At 43.6% G+C, this 13,258-nt stretch overlaps 1 protein-coding gene across 1 annotated transcript in view; it reads left to right on the top strand.

The window, feature by feature from the left end:
* Positions 1–7,494, top strand: part of ANAPC4 (anaphase promoting complex subunit 4) — a 34,206-nt gene extending 26,712 nt beyond the window's left edge. Inside the window, exons 21-28 of the mRNA XM_052641868.1 lie at positions 2,904–3,001; positions 3,571–3,632; positions 3,712–3,750; positions 3,850–3,951; positions 4,929–5,003; positions 5,871–6,044; positions 6,701–6,824; positions 7,178–7,494. Of these exons, the coding sequence (XP_052497828.1) occupies positions 2,904–3,001; positions 3,571–3,632; positions 3,712–3,750; positions 3,850–3,951; positions 4,929–5,003; positions 5,871–6,044; positions 6,701–6,824; positions 7,178–7,396 (893 nt within the window). The 3' untranslated portion in view covers positions 7,397–7,494. The remainder of the gene's footprint in view (positions 1–2,903; positions 3,002–3,570; positions 3,633–3,711; positions 3,751–3,849; positions 3,952–4,928; positions 5,004–5,870; positions 6,045–6,700; positions 6,825–7,177) is intronic.
* Positions 7,495–13,258: the final 5,764 nt, after the last annotated feature.

The raw sequence follows: 13,258 nt of genomic DNA on the forward strand, positions 1-13,258 counted from the left end.
GTTTTTACTCAAACACTTCTGACTCCAAAGTGAGAGGATTCTTTTCCTCCTGAGATCATCTCAGGTCATACCCAGATCACCTGGGTATCCCATACTTGCATTATGACACTAACTCTGCAGAGTTAGCTCAGACTCCTGGGTTCAGGCCTTAGTCCCACAAGACTGCCCCCACTTCAGAGTTCTGTCACCAGTACTGGGTTCCCAGGTTACCCACATTTCTGTTCCACTTTGCTATAAATTTGAGGGTTCCCATAGTTCAAGTTTAATAATTTGCTAAAATGGCTCACAAAACTAACAAACACTTGACTTATATTTACCAGTTTATTATCAAGGATGCGATTCTGGAATAGCCAAGTAGAGATGCACATGGGGTGAAGGAGTGGGGGATGTGGAGCTTCCATCCCCTCTTTAGATGCACACCCCTCCCAGCCCCTTAGTGCAGGCATCAATGCAGAGGCCCTAGCTCTGTCATCCAGGGGTTTTGTGGAGTTTTCATTATGTAGGTGTGGTTAACTTACTGGCCATTGGTGACACTTCATGTTTTCCCTCCACTGTCCTTAGGATCCCACACTGTATTGAGTTGTGTCTTCTTAGTCTTCTCCAATCTATGATAGCTCCTCAAGTCTTTCCTTATCTTTTTATGACCTGATTTGATGAGTACTCAGTTCAGTTCAGTTCAGTCCCTCAGTCATGTCCAACTCTTTGCAACCCCATGAATCGCAGCACGCCAGGCCTCCCTGTCCATCACCAACTCCTGGAGTTCACTCAGACTCACATCCATCGAGTCAATGATGCCATCCAGCCATCTCATCCTCTGTCGTCCCCTTCTCCTGCCCTCAATCCCTCCCAACATCAGAGTCTTTTCCAGTGAGTCAACTCTTCGCATGAGGCGGCCAAAGTATTGGAGTTTCAGCTTCAGCATCATTCCCTCCAAAGATATCCCAGGGCTGATCTCCTTCAGAATGGACTGGTTGGATCTCCTTGCAGTCCAAGGGACTCTCAAGAGTCTTCTCCAACACCACAGTTCAAACACATCAATTCTTCGGCGCTCAGCCTTCTTCACAGTCCAACTCTCACATCCATACATGACCACTGGAAAAACCATAGCCTTGACTAGACGGACCTTTGTTGGCAAAGTAATGTCTCTGCTTTTGAGTATGCTATCTAGGTTGGTCATAACTTTCCTTCCAAGAAGTAAGCATCTTTTAATTTCATGGCTGCAGTCACCATCTGCAGTGATTTTGGAGCCCCCCAAAAATAAAGTCTGATACTGTTTCCACTGTTTCCCCATCTATTTCCCATGAAGTGATGGGACCAGATGCCATGATCTTCGTTTTCTGAATGTTGAGCTTTAAGCCAACTTTTTCACTCTCCACTTTCACTTTCATCTTTCCTCTTCACTTTCTGCCATAAGGGTGGTGTCATCTGCATATCTGAGGTTATTGATATTTCTCCCAGCAATCTTGATTCCAGCTTGTGCTTCTTCCAGCCCAGTGTTTCTCATGATGTACTCTGCATAGAAGTTAAATAAGCAGGGTGACAATATACAGCCTTGACATACTCCTTTTCCTATTTGGAACCAGTCTGTTGTTCCATGTTCAGTTCTAACTGTTGCTTCCTGACCTGCATATAGGTTTCTCCAAAGGCAGGTCAGGTGGTCTGGTATTCCCATCTCTTTCAGCATTGTCCACCGTTTATTGTGATCCACACAGTCAAAAGGCTTTGGCATAGTCAATAAAGCAAAAATAGATGTTTTTCTGGAACTCTCTTGCTTTTTCGATGATCCAGCGGATGTTGGCATTTTGAAATCTGGTTCCTCTGCCTTTTCTAGAGGGACTCAATGCCGGCTTCTCTCTTCTACCTGGTTGGGGGATGGGGCTGAATGTTCCAAGCTTCTAATCAGGGCTTGGTCTTTATGGTGACCAGCCTGCATCCTGAAGCTATCTAGGGGTTCTTTAAAACAGAGGATGCTCCTATCATCATTATCACTCAGGAAATTCCAAAGGTTTTAAAGAGTTCTGTCCCAGGAACTGGCGACAGAGACCAAGTATCTTTCTGTGATACCACAGCATCTGTCACCTGTTGGGAGCTTAAAATGTTAACATGATTAAAAACTCCTTTATCCAGCATAGCTGGGGCAGGAGGTGCTATGAGGGAGGCCAGCAGAGCACAGTGGAAGAGGGTGGGCTTGGGAGTGGGACCTGGGCTCGATTCAGAGGTCTAGCTTCTTGGTCATTCTAACACTGAGTGATTGCCTAAACCTCCTAAGGTTCATTTATTTTAAAAAATCAGTAAAATAAACAGTATGATAGTTATTTTATACAGCTGTTGTAAACAATAGAAATGACAGATATAAAAAGAATCTAACATACTTGATGGCAGTAGTTGACAAATTATATATTACTTTCTACTGATAAAAGTGCCCTTTTCAGAAATGAAGAGCTTATTTTCATAGCACCAATTTCTTATCTCCTGTTTTTGTTTTCACCATCATACTTCTCCAAAATAATACTGGGTTGCTATTGTTACACCATTGTGGCAAAGAAGAGGGAAGAGTGAACTTGTTTCATTATATGTTTTCTGGTTCTCAAGTCATCCTTTGCTTCTTATAGCCAACGGAAGCATATTGTTGGATTTTGGTGGGAAAGATAAAAGAATAGTAAACTGCCAGGACTCAGTTTGTGAGTGTGGTGGTTTTCAGTGGGCTGGCCGCCAAGGATGTTGCAAAGCAGGAGGCCTTGGTCGTTTTTCGTGAGTTTGTGTGAAGGTACAGTGGAGTGCCCAGGGAGAATTCCACCATCAGATAAGCTGTGTGGGCTGGCTCTAACAGTAGGTTAGTTTTGCCTAGCTATCTGGTTTGTTACAGCTTTTTGTTTTTTGTTTTTGTTTTTGTTTGAAACCAGAAAGTCCTTTGCTGTTTCCTTATTATCCTCGAAAATCATTGCATTTTGTGAAAAGGCGGATGGAGAACGTTATTGATCAGTGCTTGCAAAAGCCAGCAGTAAGTTTGAAAGAAATGCATGTTTTTGTATAGGAGCAAGAATGTCTCCAATATGTGGCTCATTTATGTAAATGATCATAATTATTAAGATGAACCATATGAAAATGCTGATACTCAACTGTTTTTGACTAACAGAAGTGGCAGTTTCATATTATTCACCCTAATATTTCCTCTTACTGTTGGTTTCTTACATAAATTAAAAAATATATACACGGTTATTGACTATGTTGGCATCTTTAGTATTTTATTGGTCCCCAGAACAAACTTATCATAAGTGATCTTAGTTACAGAGCTGATGTGTCTGCTAACTGCTGAAGGATGGATGATTGATGCTGTAAAACTTAGAAAAGATGGTTTTTCACCTGCCATCACTTATCTCCAAGGTCCTTTGGCACTCAGAGTTTTCTCTCTTCTTTTCTGTCGTGACTGTCATTAAAATTTCTTGCATGAAGGTTTGGTGACAGAGATGATTTTTCACTAGACTTAAACAGTGATGATCAGTCACTTTCTGTGGAGTATTTATTTCTGTGTATGTACATGCTTTAATTATATTTTTAAATCTTATTTAGGATGTAATTGGAAAATCAATGAATCAAGCAGTATGTATTCCATTATATAAAGATAGTAGAAGGTAATTCTGTTTACTTTTTGGGTGGTATAATTCAACAGCCGATTAAAATTTTTCTTACCTTTCTTTTCTTTTGTTTTAGTGAGGACTCCACACGTAGACTGTTCAAATTCCCTTTTCTGTAAGTGTGTGTTTCTTCCCTGTCTTCTGTGAACAGTACAGTTTTGTTGTATAAATTGATAGCTAAATGTCATGTTTTGACATTAACTTTTTTCCTTAGGTGGAATAATAAAACCTCAAATCTACATTATCTTCTTTTTACTATTTTAGAAGATTCACTTTACAAAATGTGCATCTTAAGGAGACATACTGATATTTCCCAGTGAGTATTAATCTGAAGTTTGAATCAAGGAGATAAGATTCTAATATTTTTAATAATAAAACATACTGCTTCCCTCTCCTCCATTTCAGCTTTTAGTTAAGCTACTTTGACTTTAGACTTGCTAACTCAACTCTTCTAAGTCTTAGTTTTCACATTATTAAGGTGGTAATGCCAAATTAGGAAGCTGTGCAATCCCTTTTAATTTTAGATTATTTAATTTTGTATTGGTATATCGCTATTACATATAGGATTTCCTTAGGCTTAGGGAAAATATAACAGCAAAACAGTTGGTATTATATCTCATGAACTTATGGAACTTCAGAATTATATTTGGGCTTCCTTGTAGAAAGGATTTTTACCTCAGGTTTAGTATTCAGTTCAGTCTCACAGTCGTATCCAGCACTTTGTGACCCCATAGACTGCAGCATGCCGGATTTAGTATGCCTTTCATTAAACAAGAGGCCTTGCCTATAGAGACTTCTTTTGAAAATGCAAATAAAAGTTTTGAAAGATAAATCATATTCAGAATGTCACTAGGATCTTAAGTGGTTTTAAATCTAAACCAAAGGAAACTTTTTGAAACCAGGATGTAGTCCAAGAGAAATAATTTGGGTCTGTGGCCATACCACCCTAAACGCACCCGATCTCATCCGATCTCAGAAGCTAAGCAAGGTTGGGCCTGGTTAGTACTTGGATGGGAGAAATAATTTGGTTGTCCAGACATCCTCGTTTTGTAAGATATCTTGCTGCTTTGGTGACTGTGAGATTTTAAACCGAGTTGTAATTTTGACGTTAAGTTTGTCTGTCAGGGATTTGCGTTAGTTATCAGTATTCTAGAGTGAGTGTAGTAGTATTTTGGTCTGGGGTTTGGTGATTATGTAAATGTACGGACAGTCATTTTTTTTCAAGCATATATAGATTATTGCCTATCCAAGTTGTTCTACAAAGTCTCTCCCCACCCCTCTTCTTTCTTCAAGATCTGTAAGTAATGGACTAATTGCTGTTAAATTTGGGAGCTTCACATATGCCACAACTGAAAAAGTGAGAAGAAGGTAAATCTTGAACCTTGTCTGGATGAGCTGTATATACAGTAAATGCAAATACAGGAATATGGTTAGAATCAGTTACAGTGATGATATTCTCAGGCCTTCGTCACTTGCAACATAGAGGGGCTGGGTTGTTTATGTGTTTTATACTTAGAGGGTGATTTGAACCTTAGAGGGTGATTTGAAAAGAACCTTACTGGCCTGCAGGAATTCCTGTAGTATGGTTTCCTACAGTTAATACTTCTGAAGTCTCTGTCTCCTAAGAAAGTAATGTGATTGCAGGGGGCAGATGGCTAAAGGTCTTCTTATGACCAACAGAGATGTGAGGTGGTGGTGTCCTTCTTACTGCTCTGGGGTTTTCTTAGGTTAAGTGTAACAATACCGATATCATCTGGAGGCTTTGCAAGAGAAAGAACTGACACTAATCCTAAACTTACCTTTTTCTTACTGTTTTCCTTACATAAAGGAAGTTCTTTGAAGTTGTATCTTTTCATATGTAAATCTTATTTTTACTTTTCATTCTAGTTAACTTTGATTATTCAATATATTTGTATGGTGCCATTCATAGAATTTCCAGAGGCTTAAGTCCTGACCATTGATGTCAAGAATTTTCTGGAACTGTGAACCAACCTCACAGATTTTTCTTTTTCCATGATTACCTGTTTTCAGGGCCTAGTTATATTTGTGAATAATCAGTACCATAGGTAACTGTGACTTTAGCGTAAACTAATGATATATTTTAAATGTTGCTGCATAGAATGTCAACTTGACATTTTCATTGTCAGTTTTTGGTTTGGTACCAGTATAATGCTGTATATATAGTATTTTCTCAGTCATGATAACCTTGATATAACGGAACTTATTTAATTCTAGCACCTACAGTTGTTTAGATGCCCAGTTTTATGATGATGAAACAGTCACAGTAGTTCTTAAAGACACTGTAGGACGTGAAGGAAGAGATAGACTCTTGGTGCAGCTGCCGTTGTCTTCAGTGTACAGCAGTGAGGATTCTGCAGAATATCAATTCACTGGGACTTACTCTACGAGGTAACTTACATTAGTAAGATTGTCTTTCTGATAGCACAGTTAAATATTTTTTTAATGTATATTGTACATTATAGTTCTTTAGGTATGATAAAATCAACTGAGTAGAAGTACTTCTTTTTTTTTAATTGAAAAAATACTGGCTTCAACAGCTCTCTTGTCCTTTTGCTTTGTTCGTAAATCAAGAATTATTTGCTGGAAGAAGGTGGGGAATTATTTTGTGTGGAGAACAGCACTTCTGTTTTCAAGGATGACATTAGCCCTAGTTTATAGTAGAATTATTTTAGATTTGTCTTTAGTATTTTCCTTTCAGAATTAGGACCTCAATAGCCTCAGAAGGGGTTCAAGTTCACTTCCAAGAGCTAGCTTTAGATTAAGATTTAAGTAAGCAGATTCATTAATAAAATGAGTTCATTTGCATACCTTAAAAGTGAATCAAAAACGTTATTTTCTAAGGTTTCTGCTTTAATAAGATAATTTGATCTATTTGGAAGTGCAGTGTTTTCATAGAATATAGTATCACAGCTTTTTTATACAACAGCTGGGAGAATTATGTTGGGAATGGGAATATTAGTAGGAATCAAACCCTGATGCCATCCCTAGTAAATGAGGGGAAAGAGCCCCGTTTCACTCCTGGCTTGGCTTTCTTCCCTCTCTAGGCTAGATGAGCAGCATAGTGCTATCCCCACCCGTACCATGCACTTTGAGAAGCACTGGAGATTACTGGAAAGTATGAAAGCACAGTATGTGGCTGGAAATGGTTTTCGAAAGGTGTCCTGTGTGGTAAGTGTTTACAAATTGGTACTAAGAGTAACAGAAGTGGCAGGATCTATAAGGTCCTCTCCGTGCAAACATTCTGTGATAAAGCTTTTTTTCATTACGAGCATGTAGTGGTCTTAGCTATTTAGTTCTCTTGTTCTGAGAAAGCTTGCTAAGTAATTATTAACTGTTTTAGATTTTATTAATCTTGAAATTGTCACTGTATATGTGGAGTACAGAATGAAAGCTGAGTTGAGTGATTTTGTTGTAAGTTGATGGGAAAATAATTTTCCTATGAAACCACTCTTCAGACTTCTGATTTTTAATATACAATATATTAAGCCATTTAAAATTTCTGTATTTGGCCTTTTCTTTAGTTAAGCTCAAATCTCCGTCATGTGAGAGTGTTTGAAATGGACATAGATGATGAGTGGGAGCTTGATGAGTCTTCGGATGAAGAGGAGGAGGCTGGTAACAAGCCTGTGAAAGTAAAGGAAGAGGTGCTGTCCGAGTCGGAAGCAGAGGCCCAGCAAGCCGGTGCTGCTGCTGCAGCTCCAGAGATGGCTGCTGAAGTAGGAAGCGAGACCCCGAGCTAGGCTCACGATCTGGCTTGCTGCTATGTTTATGTTCTCATGTCAGGAAGGACATAGATGGTGATCGAAGATGTATTGAACCACTTAATTTTCTTTACAAAATAAACAGTGAATTTTCCTTGAGTTTTTTATTCTGCTTCTTCTCTTAATGGTATAACCACTGTGAGAGGCTTTCTCCTTTTACCGAGCTTTCTTTCTAATACTGGGTGCAGAACTAGTGTTAAAGAAAATACATATTGAATGTGAAGAAAAAGTTTAGTCTTTTCTGTCGAAAGGTAGTATCGGGAATCATCCCTATATCAGGAAGAAGTTACCTTTAGTCATTCGTCACTGGAAGTTTTGATGCATTTAGAACTTTTAAACTGCAGGCAACATTTATTTTTCTATCTTCCCTTTCTAGTTCCTTTTAGAGCTCCAGAATGCTTTCAAAATTACATTTACTTTTAAAAAAATTAATTTATTTTTTATTGAAGGATAATTGCTTTACAGAATTTTGCTATTTTCTGTCAAATGTCAACATGAATCAGCCATAGGTATACATATATCCCCTCCCTTTTGAGCCTCTCTCCCATCTCCCTCCCCATCCCACCCCTCTAGATTGATACAGAGCCCCTGTTTGAGTTTCCTGAGCCATAGCAAATTCCCGTTGGCTATCTATTTTACATATGGTAATGTAAGTTTCCATGTTACTCTCCATACGTCTCACCCTCTCCTCCCCTCTCCCCGTGTCCATAAGTCTATTCTCTATGTCTGATTCTCCATTGTTGCCCTGGAAATAAATTCTTCAGTACCATTTTTCTAGGTTCCATGTATATGCATTAGAATATGATATTTATCTTTCTCTTTCTGACTTACTTCACTCTGTATGATAGGATCTAGGTTCATCCACCTCATTAGAACTGACTCAGATGTGTTCCATTTTACGGCTGAGTAATATTCCATTGTAGTAGACCACAACTTCTTTATCCGGGCATCTGTTGATGACATCTAGGTTGCTTCCATGTTCTACCTATTGTAAATAGTGCTGCGTGAACAATGGGATGCATGTGTCTTTTCAGTTTTGGTTTTGGATAGAGATGGTGTATTTGGAAACGTGATTTTTAGTATAAAAGTGGTGACACAGTGTTTCAGAGGAGTGTTGGTAGCAGAGGCCCTGTTGGAATGGATATGAAATAGATGTGAAGTGAGGAAGTGGAGCCCACAGAAGTAGGCCAGTCTTGAAGAATTTTGCTGCAAGAGAGGAGAGAAAAGAGGCTGGAGACATGACTTTGGAGGCTTTTTTTTAAAAAAAGATGGATTCTCTGAAGGCATATTTACATTATCAGAGGAGTGATCCACAAGAGAGACATTAACCATTCTAGAGGAAGGGGAAATACGTGAAAGTGAAACCCTCGAGAAGGCGAAGGGCCAAGACCCAACGGCCAGAGGAATGGTCAGCCTCGGGTTGGAGCATGGAGTTCCTTCCACGCTCACAGGAGTGTGTGGGGACAGGTGCTCGTGGCTGGTGGAACTGTGGGTATGACAGTTTTCCCCAAGAGATACCGTCTCAGCAGAGAGAGATGATGAGAGGAAATGTGTGAAATCCTTGACCTCAGAGGAAAAGTGAATTCACTGAGGAAGTGTTAGCAGTGAAGGTCCGCTGGAGATTTGTAGCCTAAGTTAATGGACCCAATTAATGGAATCATTTCCTCCTGCTGCTCAGATGTTGGGTGAATTAGGTGGAGCTTTGGCTTTAATCTGGGTTATGGTTTTGTCAAACTACTGCAACAAGAAAGGGATGAGGGGCTTGGAAAAGGTAGTAACACCGTGACAGGGTCAGTGGGTTAGAAGGTGGAGGATTGTGGGGTTTTAGATTCAGAGGGATGGAGAGATGGGTGTGGTTTGCAGTGAATGGTACAGAGGACAGGGGAACTGGGGCCATGGTGTGAGCGAAGGAGAAAATCACTGGGGCTCAGTAGATCAAGAATTGCCTGGTGCTTTTGGATGACTCATCCATGTGGCTGTTCATGTAACAAAAATGACAGCAAGCAGGATGGAGAAAGTTGCCCCGAGTGGGGTGCTGGGATCACCAGTGCAGGAGGAGGAGGAGCTGACAGCTCTTTGAAAAGCTGCCTGTGCTCAGGGCTTTGAGAGGCCCAGGGGAGGATCTGTGACTTAGGTTACTTAGGAAGTTGGAGGAAGCAGGGAATTGGACCCAGGCAGACTGAGGCAAGGCCAGGCTCCCAAGCCCCACACTGACCTCTGGAGAGATCGAAGCAAAGCCCAGGGTTATAGAGGACCCAGTGCAGAATAAAAAATTACGAAGCCAGCTTGTGAGCACAGCAGTGTCTTCCAGTCCTGTATCAGCTATAGGTTGGCACTGCCTCCATCTGGGAGATATGATTAAAGGCCATGATGGGGAGGCGTGGGGAGGTCCTTAAAGCTTACTTGGCAGCTCTCCTCACTGGTTCTGGGAAACAGGTGCCCCTGTCTGGTCCTGTCTTAGCACAGCGCTGGTCACAGAGATAATCCTGTGGGGTGAGGAGGTGGCCCAATCCAATCACCTGGGAGAGTGGACCAGAGTGAGCCCTGCTCAGAGGCCCAGGGCGGGACCAGGGATGGGCAGGCACTGAAGCACCCGTCTTTCCCCCGGTGTGGGGTGCATTTCAGGGCCTCTCTGGTGCTGGGTGCTCTCCTGGGTCATCTGAAGCATTACCGGGAGGGGAACTACCCTGTTTAGGGGCTCCGGCTGTTTGAAAAACCAGGCAGTTCCCAGGCCCCCAGGAGATGGCACTGGGCTGCTTAGCACACCCAGGAGGGCCTAGCCCCAGCTGGCCCATGGACCTCTGCATCTGCCAAAGTGTACACAAAAATCCCAAGTGCTCAGGGCCAGATGTTCTGGGCCAGGCTGGGCCAGACCTGAGGCTGGTTGTAATCAGAGGGTCTCTACCTGCACCTGCTGCCGCCCATCCCCCTCCTCCTGGTCTGTGTGCCTTTGGTTTTTCAAGGTTCTCCTGTGCAGAAGCCTGTCATGAAAGAGAAATAGTGTGGGAGAGGCTTTGTATACATTATCTCATATGGTTCTCTAAACAGCTCTGCAACAAAGAAATTGCTCTCCTTAGTTCAGAGAAAAGAAAAATGTTCAGAGAGGTTCCATGTATCCTAATTACACAGCTAGTCAATGTAACAGCGAGGATGCAAAACCCCAGGTAGCAATAATTGCCACAGCTGAGTACTTAGTAAGAGCCAGGTGCCATTCCAAGCACACTGCACCAATAACTCATTCAAGCCTCAGCCCAGGCCTATAAGGTGAGTGCTATTATTAGCATCATCTCCATTTCACAGATGGAGCAGCTGAGGCACAGGAAACGTTGGCTCGTTCACAGGACTCACACCGGCCGCAGGGGCAGGATGGGGATGCCTGGTGCAGCACCCTGGCTGTTAACCACGACGCGTGCTGCCTCTCTGGGGTCTGTGTTACAAACCCCACCCCCTCCCGTGCCTTGGCTGCCTTGCGCCTAACCACGCGCTGGCCCGCAGTCTTCCTGCCGTGGTGCAGCCGTGACGCCGTCTGTGTGGCACAACTGACAGTGGTGCCAAGGCTTCATTCTCAGAGCTCCGTCCTTCATAATCACCATCAGGTCCGTAAGGAAACAGGCTGCGACCAGAAGCAGTGCTGCTTTCTCTGCCCATTTGGGAGTATGTGGGGGACCCCAAATCCTGCCCCCCAAGGTCAGGGTCGTTTCCTCCAAGACGGCACTGCTGCCCTTGCCTGTGACCGTGGCCTCTTACCTTGCCTACTCAGCAGGCTCGTATGTGTGTATGTTCAGGACTCAGAGCCGTGCTCTCCCCGGAAAGGTGACAGTGGGGAAGCTACCCACTATATTTGTGCCATGGATGGTCTCTGTCTCATTCCCAGTGCATCAAGATATTTTGCATTTTGTTGGTCTACAGACTTCCACTGGGTAAAGGCTTCCACGGAAGATGGGAAGCAGGTAAGAAGCAGAGATGATCTTCTGAATAAATACATGGGCCAGGCAGGGGGTGAATCTGCAGTTTGCAGCAGAGAAACCATTCAAAACACAGGATGCTTGGTGGTGAACACTGAGAGGGACTGTGTGACTCTATGGAATACAGACGAGAAAACACACTTGGCCCGTTAGTTGTGGGCTAGAATCGATGATAATGCAGTGTCGAAAAAATAAGTTCCATCTTAAGTTTTTCCACAAAATAGAGCATGACGTGTCAGTTATCCCATTTATTCATCCAACATGTGAAAGGGACTTGAGGTGACGGTCTTGGGATGGAGCAGGAACTGTAATAATGTAATTTCCATTTGAGGAACAGAAGTTGGGGGAACAGATTTGCAAACTGGCTCAGCAACTCGGTGAAAATGTGAGCCTTAGACCTCTCAAATGTCTAACCCAGTACTTTTCACTGCCCTTAGTTCCAAAATTAGTATAAGGGTCTGTTTATGTTTAAATGCAAGACTATTTTACAGCTAGTTTTGCTGTGGGCTGCACACTAGGTGTGTGACACGCGCCACGTGGTCCACATTTCTGGAAGCTGGAGGGACGGATGATGGTTTGCTGCCAGAATGTGGTGAAGATGACAGCATGCAAAATTGCTGGTAAAGGAGATGAAGACATGTTTTATGGGTTGAAGCAGAACAGAGAGGAGTGGTGTGGCTCTAAGGGGAGAAGGGTGCAAAATGTGCCCACCTAGTTTGGAAGAATAAAGACTTGCTGCCCCTCTGTTGGTCCCAGAGTCCAGTTCAAATGCTTTCCAAAGCCTCCTTTTACTCCTCCAGCCCTCACCATCCCAGTCCCAGGCTAGCTGTCATCTCTGCCTCGAATCCTCACCATACCCGTTGTGTTTCCTGAGCACCAAGTCCAGGAGAGGACCTGGACTAATCAACGGCGGGTATGAACTTGTCCAGCTGCCCCCACCCCAGAAAAAGGGAGCATTGTTAATTTCCCTTTGTACCAAGGAGGATGGAGAAGCCCAGAGAGGTCAGATAATTTACCTAAGGTCACACAGCTGGTGAGGGAAGGGTCAGCCAAGTTTCCTATCACACACAGTACATCTCCGACATCAACCACTTCCTCCCTTTCTTGTGAACAACAAACCTTCCACTTCTGGCAGGCGAACTCCTCCAGGGCTGGGAGCCCTGCTGAAGTGAAGTGAAGTCAAATCGCTCAGTCGTGTCCGACTCTGCGACCCCATGGACTGTAGCCCACCAGGCTCCTCCGTCCATGGGATTCTCCAGGCAAGAGTACTGGAGTGAGAAGTTTGCCATTTCCTTCTCCAGGGGATCTTCCCGACCCAGGGATCGAACCCAGGTCTCCCGCATCATAGACAGACGCTTTAACCTCTGAGCCACCAGGGAAGCCCTGCTGTCTGGTGGTAAATCCTCACTGAAGATCTGTGCCATATTGGAAGCCCTGCCCTTGAAATGGATGGGAGTCCAGCGCTTTGAGTCCTATATGGGAAGCCGCAGCGCCCCCTAGTGCCTGAGAAGTCTTAACTTCAGCGCCAAGCTGGCCAGCTCGGAAGGTTCCCGGCGCTCTGAGCCACCCAAGGTAGGAGGGGCTGCTCCCCACGGCTGCCCCATGCGGATTGCTGAGCCTGACCTGTGGGAATGCCTCAGTCCAGGAAGCTCAGGCACCACATGGCCTTTCTGACATGCTGGGTTGCCAGGCATGGTGGCCTCTTAGACCTCTCAAATGTCTCTGCCAGGACTGTAGCCCACTCTGCCAGGCCCAGTGGCCTAGGAGGAAGATACGTGGGAGGGTCCCCATCAGGAGACGGGGTTCCAGAGGTCGACGTGGCCTGCAAGTTGGAGGATGGCTGAAAGGCCCTGCAGAGGGCAGCAGTTTGCTTGGC

The sequence above is a fragment of the Budorcas taxicolor genome, chromosome 6 (genome assembly GCF_023091745.1).
Source record: "Budorcas taxicolor isolate Tak-1 chromosome 6, Takin1.1, whole genome shotgun sequence".
Lineage (NCBI taxonomy): Eukaryota > Metazoa > Chordata > Mammalia > Artiodactyla > Bovidae > Budorcas > Budorcas taxicolor.